This window comes from Leucoraja erinacea, chromosome 16, assembly GCF_028641065.1.
Source record: "Leucoraja erinacea ecotype New England chromosome 16, Leri_hhj_1, whole genome shotgun sequence".
In the NCBI taxonomy this organism is placed as follows: Eukaryota; Metazoa; Chordata; class Chondrichthyes; order Rajiformes; family Rajidae; genus Leucoraja; species Leucoraja erinaceus.
The window spans coordinates 35281848-35300964 of record NC_073392.1 but is presented as its reverse complement, the minus strand read 5'-3'; the positions used below and the strand labels follow the sequence as shown (position 1 = coordinate 35300964).

The 19117-nt window shown below is 43.8% G+C and overlaps 2 protein-coding genes across 2 annotated transcripts in view; both read left to right on the top strand.

Moving 5' to 3' along the window:
* The window catches only part of LOC129704800 (coiled-coil domain-containing protein 3-like), a 213945-nt gene that overhangs the window by 105556 nt on the left and 89272 nt on the right, over positions 1-19117 (top strand). The gene's annotated exons all lie outside the window — the stretch shown is intronic.
* Positions 10194-19117, top strand: part of LOC129704803 (coiled-coil domain-containing protein 3-like) — a 45922-nt gene continuing 36998 nt past the window's right edge. The window contains exon 1 of the mRNA XM_055648160.1: positions 10194-11464. Coding sequence (XP_055504135.1) covers positions 11058-11464 — 407 coding nt within the window. The 5' untranslated portion in view covers positions 10194-11057. The remainder of the gene's footprint in view (positions 11465-19117) is intronic.

Below are 19117 nucleotides of genomic sequence, written 5' to 3'. Positions count from 1 at the left end.
GGTTGGTGTGAAAATTGGTTGGTTTGAAAATGAGGTTGGTTTGAAAATTAGGTTTGAAAATGAAAATGTGGTTTGTAAATGAGGTTTGAAAATAAAAATGGTTTGAAAATGAGGTTTGAAAATGAAAATGTGGTTTGAAAATGAGGTTTGAAAATGAAAATGTGGTTTGAAAATGAAAATGTGGTTTGAAAATGAGGTTTAAAAATGAAAATGTGTGGCTTGAAAATGTAAATGTCGTTTGAAAATGATGTTTGAAAAAGGAAATGTGGTTTGAAAATGAAAATGTGTTTTGAAAATGAAAATTGAAAATGAAAATGTGCTTTGAAAATGAAAATGTGGTTTGAAAATGAAGTTTGAAAATTAAAATGTGGTTTGAAAGATTAGACTGTGTTTACTGCAATAGTCCCGCCCATTCCATGACATCGTGGACAGTTCGCATTGAACAATGCGTAATTTCCGGTGAGTGCAGAGATTGTGCTGAAAGCGGAAGTGTTGCTGACTGCAGAAGGCCCAAAGTGGAGAAGCCGTGCTGAGCTGTTTACTGCCATATATATGGTGTGTTTGTGTGTGCATGCGTGTGCGTGTGTGTGTTTGTGTGTGTGTGTGTGTCTGTCTGTCTGTCTGCGTATGTGTCGTGCTGTGTGTGAGCGTGATTGTGGTGTGAGTGTCTGATTGGTGTGTGGTGTGTGTGTGAGTATCTGTGTGAGTGTCTGTGAGTATCTGTGTGAGTATGTGTGAGTGTGTTTGTGTGTGAGGTGGAGGGTGCGTGTGTAAGGTGGAGGGTGTGTGTGATGTGGAGGGTGTATGTGAGTGTTCAATAAATAACAAATAGGACAAATAATATAGTCTTGTAGTTCAGAGCTTATTCGCTATGATTAATAGCCTGATGGCTATCAGGAACAAGCTGTTCCTGAATGAGTATCAGTACATATGTATGTGAGTGCATATGTATGTGAGTGCATGTGTGTGCATTCAGTCTTCAGTCCTTTAGATATAATTCCATCGTTTTTTTTGTTTTGTCAGTTATGATATGTTCAGTTTTTAGTTAGGGTCTGCAGATTGTTTAATGCTTTGTCTGACGCTGTATAACTATTGTGCCTGAATAAAAGTTTTCAACCCCACTGCTGTACTCGGCAATTCATTGAGAATTCAGTGACCCTGCACTCTCTATATCCATCCTGTACTCCACCCTGTCATTGTTCGAGGTCTGCCTTACAATGGATACAAACACAGACACAAACACGAGCACAGTACTCTGGATAGAGGCCACATGTAAAGGCCACGTCAGGGCTTTAAATGTTGTGGCTTCTTTGGCTCCGTTAATTCTTCTTCTCCTAATGCAGTCCGCGAGCAACAAGAATGAATTGCACCCCCTCCAGTTGTTTGAGGTGTGAGCTGATGCGGCTAATATAGAAATTGTTGAGGCTTCCACAGATGAGGCAGGTGGTGGATGGTAGGCTGGGTGGGTCGATAGTCTGTGAGGTGGGGCACTGTGAGGTGGTCCAGTGAGGACACTGATATTGGCTTGCATGCCTTCTAATGAGTTTGGAGAATTTTGCAGAGACAGAATTCATGCCATATTTCATAAGGAAATAAGGCATAAGGAACTGCAAGTGCAGGAATCTTGCATAGAACTCAGAGTGCCCGAGTAGCTCAGTGGGTCAGGCAGCATCTGAGGAAGACATTGATAAGTGAAGTTTCTGGTCAGGAAGTCTGAGGAGTACCAACCCCAAACTTTACCTATCTACTCTGAGTAACTCGAGCATTTTACAATATTTAACACGAAAGATAAACACAAAATGCTGGAGCAACTCAAGGGGTCAGGCAGCATCTCTGAAGAAAAAGAATAGGTGACATTTCAGGTCGAAATCCTTCTTCAGTCTGAGAGTCAAGGGAAAGGAAATGAGAGATATAGACGGTGCAATGGAGAGATCAAATGAATGAAAGATATGCAAAAAAAAACAATGATCAAAGAAACTGGCCATTGTTAGCTGTGGGCTGGATGAAAACAAGCTAAACAAACACAGATGTTGCTACAATTTGCTAGGTGGCATTTCAGGGCCTGTACTGCTTAGGCGACTTCTTAGGCGAGTTTAGGAGACTCTGCGCTCGCAACAAGATCGCCACATGGTCGCAGGTGGTCTCCTTCATGGTCGGGAGTTCTCGCATTCTGGGAACTAGTCTGGGCCTCAGTATGCTCGTTATGCCAGCCGCTGGTACTCTGGGCTATTTTTTTACTCATGGACATTTTTCATCAGGCTGACAAAACGTCCTGACTTACCTGATGCCCCGAGTACCTACGGCTGGCATAACGAGCCGCTACAATATATCCATGGACTCCTATGGGCTCCTAAGAATTCATTACGAACATTCTGCGAGTTTGGAAACTCGGGAGAATTCGTGAATAACTCAAGAGAATTCTTGAATAACTCGGGAAAGTGGGACAGGCCCTGTAATCATTTTTGCTGACTGGTCATTTTCAGTGACTCATTGCGAAAAAAGAGCATGTAAACAGCAGCACGTGACTAAGTCGTAGATAGTCGTAGCTTGTCTTCCACATAGTCATAGGAGGTCTTCTACATAGTCGTAGGAGGTCTTCTACATTGTGGTAGGATGCATTTGATATCCTTTTCGGTGATTCAACAAGACTATGTCAGTCGCTTGCACTCGCAAAATAAGTCGACTAAGTGGGACAGGTCCTTTACATTGAATAGTATGTTTAGTGAAATTTTCCCAACTTCATGCCAACTTCCAGCTAACATATTAAACAGAGCTTCTGATGGGCACAGTTCTTCAAGGGGACATGTTTTCACAGAGGAATGGCATACCGCTTTCACTGTTTAGTCTTCCAGTTTAATTAACGATAATTAAGATCCACAATAATATCGATTTAAGCTGGAAATTCTAATGCATCACAATGTACATGTTAAATAGTTATTGCAGTTTTGATCATGAGCCAACACAGAAAACTTTGGTAGCATCTGAGAAACGGAAACGGGTATTGGAATTGGTTATTGTTGTCACTTGTGCAGGGATACAGTGAAAATCTGCTTTGAGTGTGTCGAGGCAAATCATGAGTAAATCAGGTAATACTAAAGTGAAAGTGAACAAAATGCAAAACATAGTGTTACAGCTACAGAGAAAGTGCAGATTTAGAAAAGTACAGGGACCACAATAGATTGGAAGAACAGGAATTCATCCTTCTTGAATCTGGTGGTAGGTGCTTTCAAGTGTTTGTATTTTTTGTTCAATGGGATAGGGGGAAGAGAGATTCACTGGCGCGTGAATGGTCTTTGAATAAGTTGGCTCCATTCCTGAGGCAGTGTGAAGCATAGATGGAGTCAATGAGAAGGAGACTGGTTTGGGTGATGGACTGAATTGTGTTCACAACTTTCAGCAATTTCTTGCAGGTTTAGACAGGGTGGATGAGTGTTTGTCATATCAAGTTAAGATGCATCTGGATTTGATGCTTTCTATAGTACATCTGAGAAACTAATAGGAGTCTTTGGAGAAATATCAAGATCCCGTAATCATCTGAGGATGTATCGGTGTTGGTGGTCTTTATTGGCCATGGCAACAATGTGGACCAGGAAAAATTGTTGCCAATATTTGAATCTAAGAACTTAATACTCTCGAGCATCTCCACTTCAGCACCTTTGATCGAAACGAGGGTTTGTATTCCACCCCACTTCCTGAAATCAATGACCAGCTCCTTAATCAGCTTAGTTTGGTTTAATGGCACGTGTACCAAGGTATAGTGAAATGCTTTTGTTTGGTGTTAACCAGCCAGTGGAAAAGCATTACATGATTACAATCGAGCCATTCACATTGCACAGTACATGATAAAGGAATAACTTTTAGTACAAGGTGAACCCGGTAAAGTCCAATCAAAGAAAGTCCGAGAGTCCCCTATACGGTAGATAGTAGTTCAGGACTGCTCTCTGGTTGCGGTTGGATGATTCAGTTGCCTGACAACACCTGGGAAGAAACAGTCCCTGAATCTTGCTCATATTGTTGTCTTGACACCATGCTAGTAAACTCTCTGTAGGGAGAATTGATGGGGGCAGGTTATTAAAGAGGAGCTTTAACTGTTGGGGAACATGTTCATTAACCACAGTGACAAAGAGCTGCTGTGAGCTCAACGTTGCAACTGCTTGGGTGTTTGGTATATCCTAATCACCCTATGTAGGTAAGCAAGCCTGTTTGTTCTGCAGTGCAGTGTGTTCTGTGTGAAAATGTTAATTGAATGTCCCGTGTCTGTTGTCTGCATGTCACATTCAGCCTTCAATCCTTTCATTATAATGCCATAGTTTCTTTGTTTTGGTATGATACGTTTGATATGATATGTTCAGTTTTAGGGTCTGCAGATAGTTAATGCTTTGTTCTGATGCCATATCGTGCCTGAATAAAAAGTTTTCAACCCCCATGCTGGACTTGGAAAATCATTGAGAATTCAGTGACCCTGCACTCTCTATATCCATCCTGTACTCCACCCTGTCATTGTTCGAGGTCTACCTTACAATGGATACAATCACAGACACAAACACAAACACAGTACTCTGGGTTGAGGCCACATGTAAAGGCCACGTCAGGGCTTTAAGCGTTGTGGTTACTTTGGCTCCGTTAATTCTTCATCTCCTTCGGCAGTCCGTCTGAATCAAGAATGAAATTGCTCCCCCTCCAGTTGTGTGGGGTGTGAGCTGATGTAGCTCATGTAGAAATTGTTGAGGCTTCTACAGATGAGGCAGGTGCTTTATGGAAGGCTGGGTGGGTAGGTAGCCTGTGAGGTGGTGCAATGTGAGGTGTTCCTATGAGGACCCTGATATTGGTTTGCATGCCTTCTGATGAATTTGGAGGATTTTGCAGAGACAGAATTAATGGCATCTTTTCAGTGCATTCAGTACATGTACTAAGACCTTTATATTTATTATGGAGACATAAAGAACTGCAAATGCAGCAATCTTGCGTAGAACTCAGAGTGCCCGAGTAACTCAGTGGGTCAGGCAGCATCTGAGGAGGACATTGATAAGCAATGTTTCTGGTCAGGAAGTCTGAAGAAGAATACCATCCCCAAAGGTTACCTATCCGCCCTGAGTAACTCAAGCATTTACAATATTTATTACGAAAGATAGACACAATATGCTGGAGTAACTCAACGGGTCAGGCAGCATCTCTGGAGAAAAGGAATTGGTGGCATTTCAGATCGAAATCTTTCTTCAGGCTGAGGGTCAAGGGAAAGGGAAATGAGAGATATAGACTGTGTGATTGAGAGATCAAATGAATGAAAGATATGCAAAAAAAAACAAAGTTTCCTTAACTGGCCATTGCTAGCTGTGGGCTAGATGAAAATGTGTTTTCCAAACACAGATGTTGCTAGGTGGTTTAGATTGAATAGCATGTGGAGCAAAATTGTCCCTCATGCCAACTAAGTAAGTAAGTAAGTAAGTTTGTTGGCCAATGAATTTGCCTTGGTGCTCCGCCCACGTAATAACATGACATACAGTGACAGTTACATGCGCAGTACGCCAATCCTCGGGGACTATTCCCGTTTCTAATTACATTTGAAATATTTCTGTCATAGCCCCGGCTATTTCTACACTAACTTCCCTCAATGTCCTAGGGAATATCCTGTCAGGACCTGGAGACTTATCCACTTTTATATTTTTCAAAAGTGTCAGTACTTCTTTTACTTTGAATCTCATAGTATCCATAGCTACTCTACTCGTTTCCCTTACCTCACATAATTCAATAAAAATGACAGTCCCGCCATCCCGGGAATTAACCTTGTAAACCTACGCTGCACTCCCTCAATAGCAAGAATGTCCTTCCTCAAATTAGGGGACCAAAACTGCACACAATACTCCAGATGTGGTCTCACTAGGGCTCTGTACAATGGCAGAAGGACCTCTTTGCTCATATATTCGATTCCTCTTGTTATAAAGGCCAACATGCCATTCACTTTCTTCACTGCCTGCTGTACCTGCATGCTTACTTTCATAGACTGATGTACAAGGACCCCCATACCCTGATGTACTTCCTCTTTTCCCAACTTGACGCCATTTAGATAGTAATCTACCACTTTTTGCTACCAAAGTGGATAACCTCACATTTATCCGCATTAAACTTCATCTGCCATGCATTTTCCCACTCCCCCAACCTGTCCAAGTCACCCTGCATTCTCATAGCATCCTCCTCACATTTCACTCTGCCACCCTGCTTTGTGTCATCTGCAAATTTGCTAATGTTACTTTGAATCCCTTCATCCAAATCATTGATGTATATTGTAAATAGCTGCGGTCCCAGCACCGAGCCTTGCAGTACCCCACAAGTCACTGCCTGCCATTCTGAAAGGGACCTATTAATCCCTACTCTTTGTTTCCTGTCTGCCAACCACTTCTCTATCCATGTCAGCACTCTACCTCGAATACCATGTGCCCTAATTTTGCCTACTAATCTCCTATGTGGGACCTTATCAAATGCTTTCTGAAAGTCCAGGTACACTACATCCACTGTCTCTCCCTTGTCCATTTTCCTAGTTACATCTTCAAAAAATTCGAGATGATTAGTCAAGGATGATTTCCGCTTTCCATGCTGACTCGGACCGATCCTGTTACTGCTATCCAAATGTTCGGCTATCTCATCTTTTATAATTGACTCCAGCATCTTCCCCACCACTGATGTCAGGCTAACTGGTTTATAATTCCCTGATTTCTCTCTCCCGCCTTTCTTAAAAAGTGGGATAACATTAGCTACCCTCCAATCCACAGGAACTGATCCTGAGTCGAGAGAACATTGGAAAATTATCACAATGCATCCACGATTTCTAGAGCCACTTCCTTAAGTACCCTGGGATGCAGACCATCAGGCCCTGGGGATTTATCAGCCTTCAGTCCCATCAGTCTATCCAACACGATTTCCTGCCTAATGTGGATTTCCTTCAGTTCCTCCATCACCTCAGATCCTCTGGCCACTACTATATCAGGAAGATTGTTCATGTAGGCTGGGTATCTATTCCTTGGAGTGCAGGAGGATGAGGGGCGATCTAATTGAGGTGTATAAAATCATGAGATTAATAGATCGGGTAGATGCGCAGAATCTCTTGTCCTAGAGTAGGGGAATTGGGGACCAGAGGACATAGATTCAAGGTGAAGGGAAAAGATTTAACAGGATTCTGAGGGGTAACGTTCTCACACAAAAAATGGTGGGTGTATGGAACAAACTGCCAGAAGAGCTAATTGAGGCTGGATTATCCCTGCGATTAAGAAACAGTTAGACAGGTACATAAATAGGACAAGTTTGGGTGGTTATGGACCAAGCGCAGGCTGGTGGGAGAAGTGTAGCTGGGACATGTTGGCTGGTGTGGGCAAGTTGGGCCAAAGGGCCTGTTTCCACACTGTATCACCCTATAACTCTAAACCAAGCTAAACTAAACTAACCTAAACTAAACATACCACATTCATTATTTGGTCTTCTGGTTTGAGTAATGAGAATTGAGATCCACAATAATATCGATTTAAGCTGGAAATTCTGCATCATAATGTACATAATAGTCATTGCAGTTTTGATCATGAACCAACACAGAAAACTTTAGTAACGTCTGAGAAATGGGAATGGGACATTTTCCATTGGTATTGGAATTGGTTTATTATTGTCATGTGTGCAGGGATATAATGAAAAACTTTGTGTGCTGTCAAGGTAAATCATGAGTAAATCAGGTAATACTAAAGAGAAAATAAACAGAGTGCAAAATGTACTGTTACAGCTACAGAGAATGTGCACATTAAAAAAGTGTAGGGAGAGCAATGAGGTAGATTGGAAGAACGGGAATTCATCCTTCGGGTATGAGATCTCCGTTCAAGAGTCTGATAACGATCTTAAATCTGGTGGGAGGTGCTTTCAAGTGGTTGTATTTTGTGCTCAATGGGGTGTGGAAGAGAGAATCACTGCCGCGTCAATGGTCCTTGATTAAGTTGGCTGCATTCCTGAGGCAGTGTGAAGCATAGATGGAGTCAATGAGAAGGAGACTGGTTTGAGTGATGGACTGCATTGTGTTCTCAACTTTCTGCAATTTCTTGCAGTTTTGGACAGGGTGGATGAGTGTTTGTCATATCAAGTTAAGATGCATCTGGATTTGATGCTATCTATGGTACATCTGAGAAACTGATACATCTTTGGAGAAATACCAAGATTCCTTAATCATCTGAGGATGTACAGGTGTTGGTGGGCTTTATTGTTCCTGGCAACAATGTGGTTGGACCAGAAAAATTGTTAGCGACATTTACATCCAAGAACTTAAAAGTCTCTAGCATCACCACTTCAGCACCTTTGATAGAAACGAGAGTTTGCTCTCCACCCCATTTCCTGAAATTGATGACCAGCTCCTTAATCAGTTCAATTTAGTTCAGTTCATTGCCATGTGTACAGAGGTACAGTGAAATGCTTTTGTTGCATGTTAACAAGTCAGCGGAAAAGCAATACATGATTACAATTGAGCCATTCAGTGTACAGATACATGATAGGGAAATAACGTTTAGTGCAAGGTAAAGCCAGTAAAGTCTGATTAAAGATAATCCGAGGGTCCGCCAATGAGGTAGACAGTAGTTCGGAACTGCTCTCTGGATGGTTTAGTTGCCTGACAACACCTGTGAAGAAACTGTCCCTGAATCTTGCTCATATTAGGGTAGAGGTTGTTGTCTTGACACCATGCTAGTAAACTCTCGGTAGGGATAATTGATGGGGTCAGGTAATTAAACAAGGCCGTTAACTGCTGGGGAATATGTCCATTAACCACAGTGACAAAGAGCAGCTGTGAACTCAAGGTTGCAACTGCTTTAGTGTTTGGTACACAGTAATCACCCTATGTAGATAAGCAAGCCTGTTCTGCAGTGCAGTGTGTTCTGTGTGAAAATGTTAGTTGAATGTCCCGTGTCTTTTGTCTGCCTGTCACGTTCATCCTTCAATCTTTTAGTTGTAATTCTATAGTTTCTTTATTTTGGTAATTACGATATGTTCAGTGTTTAGTTAGTGTCTGCAGATAGTTTAATGCTTTGCCCTAATGCCATATAATCATTGTGCCCGAATAAAACATTTTTCAACCCCAATGCTGGATTCGGCAAATCATTGAGAATTCAGTGACCCTGCACTCTCTATATCCATCCTGTACTCCACCCTGTCATTGTTCGAGGTTTGCCTTACAATGGATACAAACACAGACACAAACACTGTACTCTGGGTTGAGGCCACATGTAAAGGCCACGTCAGGGCTTTAAGTGTTGTGGTTACTTTGGCTCCGTTAATTCTTCATCTCCTTCGGCAATTCGTCTGCATCAAGAAAGAATTGCTCCCCTTCCGTTTACCCCCCTCCCTTTTATTGATTCCATTTATACCCCACCTCAGCAAGGCCAGCAGCATAATCAAGGACGAGTGGCAACCTGCCCAACCCCTCTTCTTCCCTCTCCCATCAGGCAAAAGGTATAGATGCGTGAAAACGCATAACTCCAGATTCAGGGACAGTTTCTTCCCAGCTGTTATCAGGCAACTGAAACATCCTACCACAACCAGAGAGCAATGGTGAATGACTACCTACCTCATAGGCCCTCGGACTATCCTTGATTGGACTTTGCTGGCTTGGCCTTGCACAAAACGTTATTCCCTTATCGTGTATCTTTACAGTGTAAATCGCTCGTTTGCCATCATGTGTTGTCTTTTGCTGACTGGTTTGTACGCAACAAAAGCAACCTCGGTACAAGTGACAATAAACTAAACTGTTCTTCTTGTCCCACTATTTTACTGCTACATTACAAAAATCTTCTCAAAGTATGCCTACCTTGAAAAAGTTGTAGATACTGTTCAGTCCATCACTGGCTCTGACCTCTCCACCATCGAATGGTTTTATCAGAGTCACTGCCTCAAAAAAGCAGCCAACATCATCAGAGACCCACGACATCCTGGCCACACACTCATATCACCACTGCCATCAGGACGAAGGTACAGGAGGCTGAGAACTGTAATGTCCAGGTTCAGGAATAGTACCTTCCCTACAGCCATCAGGCTATTAAACGCCTCAACCTCATATGCTCTGAACTACAATAGACTATTATTAGTATTATTGCACTGTTATTGTTTGTTTTTTGGGTATGTGTGTATGTGTATATATACATATATAAACAATTGTGAGTATGTGTATATATACACACTGAACTTTTTTTCCCCTTTTTTTTCCGTCGCTTGTCCATTTCAATACACAGATGCTGCCTGGCCCACCGAGCTCCTCCAGCACTTTGTGTTTTGCTCAAGAAACCAGCATGTGCAGTTCCGTGTGCCTACAATTGCTACGTTTTTCGCACCGATAACTGTAAAATAGTTTGTATAACTGTAACATAGATAACTGTAAAATAGTTTGCGAATTGAGTACTGAAACCCTCAGCTAACCCACGCTTTCCAGTAAAACAAGGCATTTTTTTTCACATTTTATCTTGAAACCATCGAAGGTTTACTTTCAGGAATCCGGTCGGGTTCTTGGAAGTTAACCATTTAAAAAAAAACACGTCATAAGCAGAAACTGTCTGAATAAACTCGCTGGAAATCCAGGCAGTCCGCAATAACATCGCAATAATAGCGCAAGATATTCTTTTCATCCCGTTCTCAAAACCCTCATGAACAGAGGAAAAATTTGGACCGGTGCCACGGTAGTGAGAGCGAATCAAACCCCCTTGAAAAATGATCTTGCTTCTGTGAGTTTGTTAAAAAAAAGGATTTGTATTCAGTGCCCGGTCATAGATTTGTCTCACCCCCCACAAACACACCGTCTCTCACGCACACATACATGCACACATCACCTCACATGGATCTCGTTGGATAGCCTTTATATTTGCATTCTCTGACACACCTTCAACTGGCGCAGAGTGGTCGAAGGACAGCGAGGAACCACGCGGGGAGGGTTTAGGCAAAGTTCAGAGGATCCCCAACCTTACAAAAGAAGCAAGCACACAGTGCATCGCCCCATCGGCGGGAACCTTTCTGACCCTCTGCTACCACAGGGCTCGGTCGTTGGCAGGATGGGCTGGGTGAGCGCACTCTTGCTCCTCACGGTCGTTGGGGAAGTTTGGACCTGTATCCAATTCATGGAATCCGGCAAGAAACGGCAGAGTGAACTGTGCCGACTCCAACTGGTCAGTGCAATCGTCTATGGCAAGGTGGTGGCCATCAACAAGAATCCCCACAAGGAATCCAACAAGGTTGCCCCCAAAGATCCTATAGTAAATGCTACTGGAGATTTGGATCTTGTGGCAATTCCTTCGAAAGAAACATATTCGGCGGTGGTGGAACCGTTGTGTGACGTTCATCGGCGACATTGGTTCAATTGGCAGATGCCCACGGGAAGTTTTCAACTGACTGGACTGGGCGACTTCGACTGTCACTCTTACACCGTCGTGGAAAACAACACCTATTTTTTCCTCATCAGGTAGGACGGTGGGTGAATGGTGGAGAGAGGGTCATGTATGGTGACTGGGTGGGGTGGGGTGGTGGGTGCTTCATTGTGCCAAGCCAGCACCACGAAAGGTATACTTTATTTGATATACACCGCCGAGACAATTGCATTTATGTTGATCGGTGGCTCCAATCCCAGCGATGGGGCTCGAACCCGAGCCAACGTCGGGCAGAGCCATAATGGAGGGAGATTCCATTATCCGAGGTGCGGACTGGAGATTCTGTGGCGGCATGCGAGACGCGAGGATGGTCCGTTGCCTCCCCGGTGCCAGGGTTCAAGATGTCACAAACTGAATTCAGAACATCCTCGAGAAGGAAGGTGAACAGCCGGCAGTAGGTGTGCACGTGGGCACAAATGACATCGGGAACATGAGTAAGGAGCAACGTGAGTTTAGAGAATTAGGAGCACGACTGAAAAGCAGAACTTCCAGGGTGGTTATCTCTGGATTGCTTCCAGTATCTCGTGCTCGTGAGAACAGGGAGATAGGGGATCTGAATGTGTGGCTGAGGGGCTGGTGCAGGGAGCTTGGAGCAAGGATTTAGATTTATAGGCCACTGGGATCTCTTCTGGGGTAGGGGTGACCTGTACAAAAGGGACAGGTTACACCTTAACTGGAGGGGGACGACATTCTGGCAGGCAAGTTTGCTAGGGCTACACGTGTGGGTTTAAACTAAATAGTGGGGGGGGAGGGATTGACAAATTGGGAGTATAAAGATGGAGTTGAAGGGGAAGTGAGTACAGGAAAAGTTACAAAAGACTCCTGAATTAATGGAAAGGAAAGTTCGAGAAGGGATAAGAGAGTAAGGCCAGGGCCAATTGCGAGCGGTGTGAGAGGGGAGGTGAATACCGAGGTCAAAGTGTTGAATATGAATGTGCAAAGTATAATAAATAAAGTAGACGAGCTTGAGGCTCAGTTAGAAATTGGCAAGTATGATGTTGTGGGAATTACAGAGACATGGCTGCAAGAGGGCCGGGCTGGAAACTGAATATTCAAGGTATACCTCCTATTGAAAAGCCTGACAGGTGGGCAGAGGGGGTGGGGTAGCTCTGTTGGTGATGAACGAAATTCAGTCCCTTGCAAGGGGTGACATTGAAACAGGAGATGTGGAGTCAGTAAAGACAGAACTAAGGAATTGTAAGGGTAAAAATAACCTTAATAGGACTAATCTTCAGGCCCCCAAATGGTAGCCTGGATATAGGGTGCGAGTTGAATCAGGAGTTAAAATTGGCATGTAGTAAAGGTAATGCTATGGTTGTTATGGGAGATTTCAACATGCAGGTAGACTGGGAAAATCAGGTTGGTACTGGACCCCAAGAAAGGGACTTTGTAGTGTGCCTCCATGATGGATTCTAAGAGCAGCATGTATCGGAGCCTACCAGGTAGAAGGCAATTCAGGATTTTAGTGTTATGTAATGTACTGGATTGAAAAAGGAACTTGAGGTTAAGGAGCCATTGGGAGGCAGTGACCATAATATGGTCAGTTTGAATCTACAATTGGAGAGGGAAAATGGTAAATCAGAGGTGTCAGTGTTACAGTTGAATAAAGGGGACGATAGAGCCATGGAGCTGGCCAAAGTTGACTGGAAAGATACCCTAGCAGGGATGACAGTGGAACAACAATGGCAGGTATTTCTGGGAATAATACAGAAGGTGCAGGATCAGTGCGGGAGTAAGGGGTGACCATGGCTGACAAGTGACCTTAGGGACTGTATAAAAATAAAAGAGAAGAAGTACAATGTAGCAAAGATCAGCGGGAAGCAAGAGGAGTGGGTAAAGGGCAACAGAAGATAACTAAAAAGACAATACGGGGAGAAAAGAAAAGGTACAAATATAAGCTAGCCAAGAATATAAAGGAGGATAGTAAAAGCTTCTTTCGGTATGTGAAGAGGAAAAAATTAGTTAAGACCAAAGTTGGACCCTTGAAAACTGAAAAAGTTGAATTTATTATGGGGAACAAGGAAATGGCAGACGAGCGGGCGATGCCCTTTCCAGGTCGCCGTGCGGTAAGCCCCGGATTGCTGTGACCGCCAACTCAACATCCGAGGAGCTGTGGCTGGGGGCAGCGCTGGATTTAAAACACCGCGGAGCCTAGGATCAGAGATCGCCAGAGTCGGAGCTCCAACCAGCATGGCCTGAGGATTTCGGGAGCCGTGGTCTACGGGGAGGAAGCGGCCGTTCCAGACATTCCAAGCTGCTGAGGAGTGTTCACCCAATGCCGGTGTTCCATCTTCACGGCAAGGGGGCCTGAAAACATGGGACTGGCTGCGGAGGCCACAAATAGGCCCCGACCTCGGGTGATCACAGAGGAAGAGGTCTTAACTTTCTGATGCCTTGCCCCACAATGGAAAATGTTGATTCTGCTGTGGGGGGATATTCATGTTGAACTCTATAATGTGGTGTGTCATTTTTATTTATTTATTTATTTATTTATTTATTATTAATTTAAAAAAAAAATAATTAATAGTTTTTTATTGGAGGGAAAAAAATAAAAAAATTCACAGTACATCTGATGTATGGCATTACATTTTCCTCCATTTTGTTTTTTATAAATAATAATAATAATAATATAAACAAAATAACCCTAACCCACCCTCCCTAAACACCCCTTGGCAGCTTATTTTTTCACAATCCAAATATATCACAAAATCAAATGCACTTTTTAACAATAATAAAGTAACAAAACAGAATAAAGGCGGATCCCCACTTACTGTCGTGCCCTCAGTCAATAGGTAGTTCCTTTAGACCCTCAAAGTATGATAAAAAAGGATTCCCATTTCAAATCAAACTTTTTCACAGATCCCCTCAATGTGAATTTAATCTTTTCTAACCTTAAAAAAAACATGACGTCTTCCAGCCAAGCAGCGGCAGATGGAGGAGTGATAGATTTCCAGACCAGCAAGATTCTCCTACGGGCCAAAAGTGATGTAAATGTGATGATATCAGACTGGGTTGTATTTAAACCCAAGGTTTTATCTGTTACACCAAATACAGCTACAAGCGGGCAAGGTCTCACTGTCATCCCAAGGACTTCACTGATGGCTTTAAAAACCACTGCCCAGTAGTTAACAAGTTTGGGGCAAGACCAGAATGCATGAGCTAGAATGGCTGGAAAGAACGAGCACCAGAACGAGCCAGCGGCCGTCCCTGGATATATGTTAGCAAGCCTGGCTTTGCTTAAATGAACCCTGTGTAAAACTTTAAATTGTATGAGCCCCAATCTGATGACGAGCAGTGGACTTTTTTCAGCGCTTCTGTCCAGCATTCCTCAGACAGATCCATGTCCAGCATTCCTCAGACAGACAGAAGCTGAACTTGAATTTGCTCGTGACCATTGTGAGAAGCGGTTCGAGAAGGCTCACAATTTGAATGTTCACATGTCCATGGTTCATCCCTTGATCCAGAATACCTGGCCATGTTCTAAAAACCTGTGCGGACCAACTGGCTGGAGTTTTTACGGACATTTTCAACCTCTCACTACTGAGGTCTGAGGTTCCCACCTGCTTCAAAAGGGCATCAATTATACCAGTGCCCAAGAAGAGTAAGGTGACGTGCCTCAATGACTATTGACCAGTGGCACTAATGCCTGTGGTGATGAAGTGCTTCGAGAGGTTGATCATGGCGCAAATCAACTCCTACCTCGACAAAAACCTGGACCCACTGCAGTTCGCTTACCGCCACAACAGATCAACGGTGGATGCGATCTCGCTGGCCCTCCACTCCGCTCTGGACCACTTGGACAACAAAAACTCATATGTCAGGCTGTTATTCATTGATTACAGCTCGGCATTTAATACTATCATCCCCTCCAAGCTGGTTACCAAACTCGCAGAGCTGGGTCTCTGCACATCCCTCTGAAATTGGATCCTCGACTTCCTCATCCACGGACCACAGTCTGTTCGTATTGGTGGAAGTGTGTCATACCCGATAACAATCAGAAAGGGAGCACATCAAGGCTGCGTGCTCAACCCCCTGCTGTACTCACTCTATATTCATGACTGCGTAGCCGGTCATAATGCGAACTCCATCATCAAGTTCGCTAATGACACCACTGTTGTGGGACATATCACTGATGGGGATGAGTCCGAGTATAGAAGAGAGATCGAGCAACTGTCCATATGGTGCCAGCACAATAACCTGGCCCTCAACACCAGCAAAACCAAGGAACTGATTGTGGACTTTGGAAGGAGTAGGATGGGGACTCACAGTCCCGTTTATATCAGCGGGTCAATGGTTGAAAGGGTCAATAGCTTCAAATTCCTGGGCGTGCACATCTCTGAAGATCTTTCCTGGTCCGAGAACACTGATGCAATTATCAAGAAAGCACATCAGCACCTCTACTTCCTGAGAAGATTACGGAGAGTCGGTTTGTCAAGAAGGACTCTCTCTAACTTCTACAGATGCACAGTAGAGAGCATGCTGACCGGTTGCATCGTGGCTTGGTTCGGCGACTTGAGCGGTATGGAGAGGAAGAGACTACAAAAAGTAGTAAACACTGCCCAGTCCATCATCGGCTCTGACCTTCCTTCCATCGAGGGGATTTATTGCAGTCGCTGCCTCAAAAAGGCTGGCAGCATCATCAAGGACTCACACCATCCTGGCCACACACTCGTCTCCCTGCTACCTTCAGGTAGAAGGTACAGGAGCCTGAAGACTGCAACGACCAGGTTCAGGAATAGCTACTTCCCCACATCCATCAGGCTATTAAACCTGTCTCGGACAACACTCTGATCATTAGTAACCCATTATCTGTTATTTGCACTTGATCAGTTTATTTATATAATGGTATATGGACACATTGATCTGTTTTGTAGTAAATTCCTACTATGTTCTGTCTTGGTACAATGATGGATTTTTTGAAGCAGGCAGGGTCCACGGACTTGTCCAGGGAGAGGTTGAATATTGTTGTGAGCACTGGAGCTAGCTGCGTAGTACAGGACTTGAGTACTAGCCCCGAGATGCCATCTGGGCCAGCAGCTTTCCTCGTGTTCACCCGTGTCAGAGCCCTCCTCACGTCGTGCTCGGACTGCGAGAATGTGTGCACATTCCTCCCTTCAGCTTCGGTAGCCAGCCCGCTGGCAGTATTGTCGTTAGTCGGCAAACCTGGGGTAGTGTTGCCCATCTCGAAACAAGCATAAAAGGAGTTCAGGTCATCAGCTAGGGAGGTGCCGGCACTTGCGGATGAGGGTGGGGTGCTACGGTAGTTGGTTACAATCCGTAGCCCCTGCCACAGGTGTCTGATGTCCTGCTGCTCCATCTGTGACTCCATCTTGTCCCTGTACCTCCTTTTTGCGTCCTTCACCGCCCTTTGCAGTCGGTAGGACTCTGCCTTGTAGACGTCCATGTTTCCTGATGCCAGGCCCGAGTTGTAGGCAGCGGTGCGAGCATTCAAGGCCACATGAACAGACCTGTCTACCCAGGGTTTTTGGTTCGGAAAGGTGCTTACCCTTACCGTGCGGACGATGTTGTCGGTTATTGTTGCGATGAAGTCCATGACTGCTTCCGCGAACTCACTGACATCACTGGAACTTGCTTCGAACATATTCCAGTCGACATCGCTCAGTGCATCTTGCAGCATGGCCTCTGACTGGTCGGACCACCGCTTTACGTCCCTCGTCTCTACCGCTTCCCGAACTATCCTCTGTTTATACTCCGGCAGCAGGAAAATGGCAGCGTGGTCAGATTTTCCTAGGGGAGGGAGTGAAATGGCCTTGTAGCTTTTCCTGAACGGCGTGTAGCAGCGGTCCAAAGTTCTCTTCCCCCCTGGTGGCACACGTGATGTGTTGGTAGAAGTTCGGCATGACCTTCTTGAGATTTGATTTATTAAAATCTCCAGCCACTTCTACATGGTGATGTGGAAGCAGGCCACCCAAACCTAATGGGAGGAGATGCTGTCCAAACCCACAGATATGCTAGCGTCTAGGTCAAGGTGGTGAACCCCAATCACAGGTCGAGAAGGGGGAGCACTTCTGCAATGCTCTCCGAAGAGACTGGCAACACCCTCGGACAGGTGCGAACCTTATGGCACAATCCCAAGAATATCGGCTGAAAGGATTACACCGCCTACAGGTGGCACCTGATCCATTGACCCCAAACAAGCTTCATCAGGATGGTTGTAAATGAAGAGAGTGAGAACTGGTTGCCATACCATTGGTTTGATGGACTTTGAGTTACTGTGATACATTATGACTCTATTATTCTGCTAATCATTGCTCTAATGCTTGCAACCATTTTGTGTACCTACCGAGGATTGTGAATGTTATGATGTTTGATAAAAAGGAGAGAATGAAAGCTAACAGTCAAATCTAAGATGGAGTTGTTCTACTACAAAAGCATGGTCTAGTAGAACAAAAGAATGGCTCAGTGCCAAGTCTGAATGACTTTGCAAATTATATGGAACACAATATGGAGGACAGGTTGTCATTTTAATAAAGACATTAAGATGGAAGCCTGCGTAATAACATGTGCTCTTCTAAGGCCATAAAAAAGCCAAGATTGCAAAAAATAGCTGATGCTCCAGAGATAAGTAATAACTTGTTATTGGATGAACTTGATTTGGACCCAGCTTTTCCTATACTCTTAAAGGTGATAGAATCTTTCAGTCATGCCGTATTCAGACTTGGTATGAGTTTTACTGATAAGAAAAATGTATGATTGTGCTAAATAATTGTGTTCTGAGAGTGGAGCACGAGAAGCACTGAGCTCATTTGTGCTCATTGTAGATCTTGCCACTCCCGTCTGACGAATCAATTAAAGATTGCCACGGTTTACCTTTAACAATTTTGTTGCTATCTGCTTTTTAAGAAACAAACTTTGACAATAGGAGGGGTGCACGGTAGGCCCCTCTGGCCCACGGACTATTATAAAATGGAAGTCAATTTAAAATTTAGATTTCTTGATATTAATAACATTTCTCAACAGATTTGGCCAAAAGTTACTTTGTTAACATATCATCAATCCTGTAATCAGTCCACTGGAAAAAGCAGATTAATACCATAAATCATGTATGGGACCACCCAGGAAACAGTGCTATATCAATACCATAAATCACACAGCCAAACTGACAGATAACATCCAAGGCACATCAATCAACGTAACCTCATACTTCACATTTAAACTCTTCCGTGAAATTTGGGCGCAGGTCATTCTGCCCTGGACTGGTTTTAGCATGTTTGGTATCACAAATGCCAGACCAAACGAGACTGCAGATTTGTTTTTTCCCCCCTAAAAGGCATCAGGTACATTCTTACAACAATCAATCTGCTTCGGAATTACTGTTTTTCATTTCAGAATTTAAAATTCACCAACAAATTAGGATGACTTTTAGTGACCTTAGTTAGTGAGATATTGTTTTGTTTTGATAGCGCATTAGATAAGAAATAGAACACTTAAAAATGTTCCTAACCATGTACAGTAGATTTGATCGAGATATTTGGAGCTGAGCGAGTTGGTCAATGAGAAAAAAATATTTCCAGTGGCTTTCAAATGGCTATGTATACAGTGCAAACTTAATGCCAGAACAAGAACATGAAGAGAACTTCCAGGATTTTGGCTTAAAATGTTTAATTAAATGGGAGACTTGAAATGTGCTGTCGGAAAGAACAATGGAAGTAGAATCCATAAAGGCC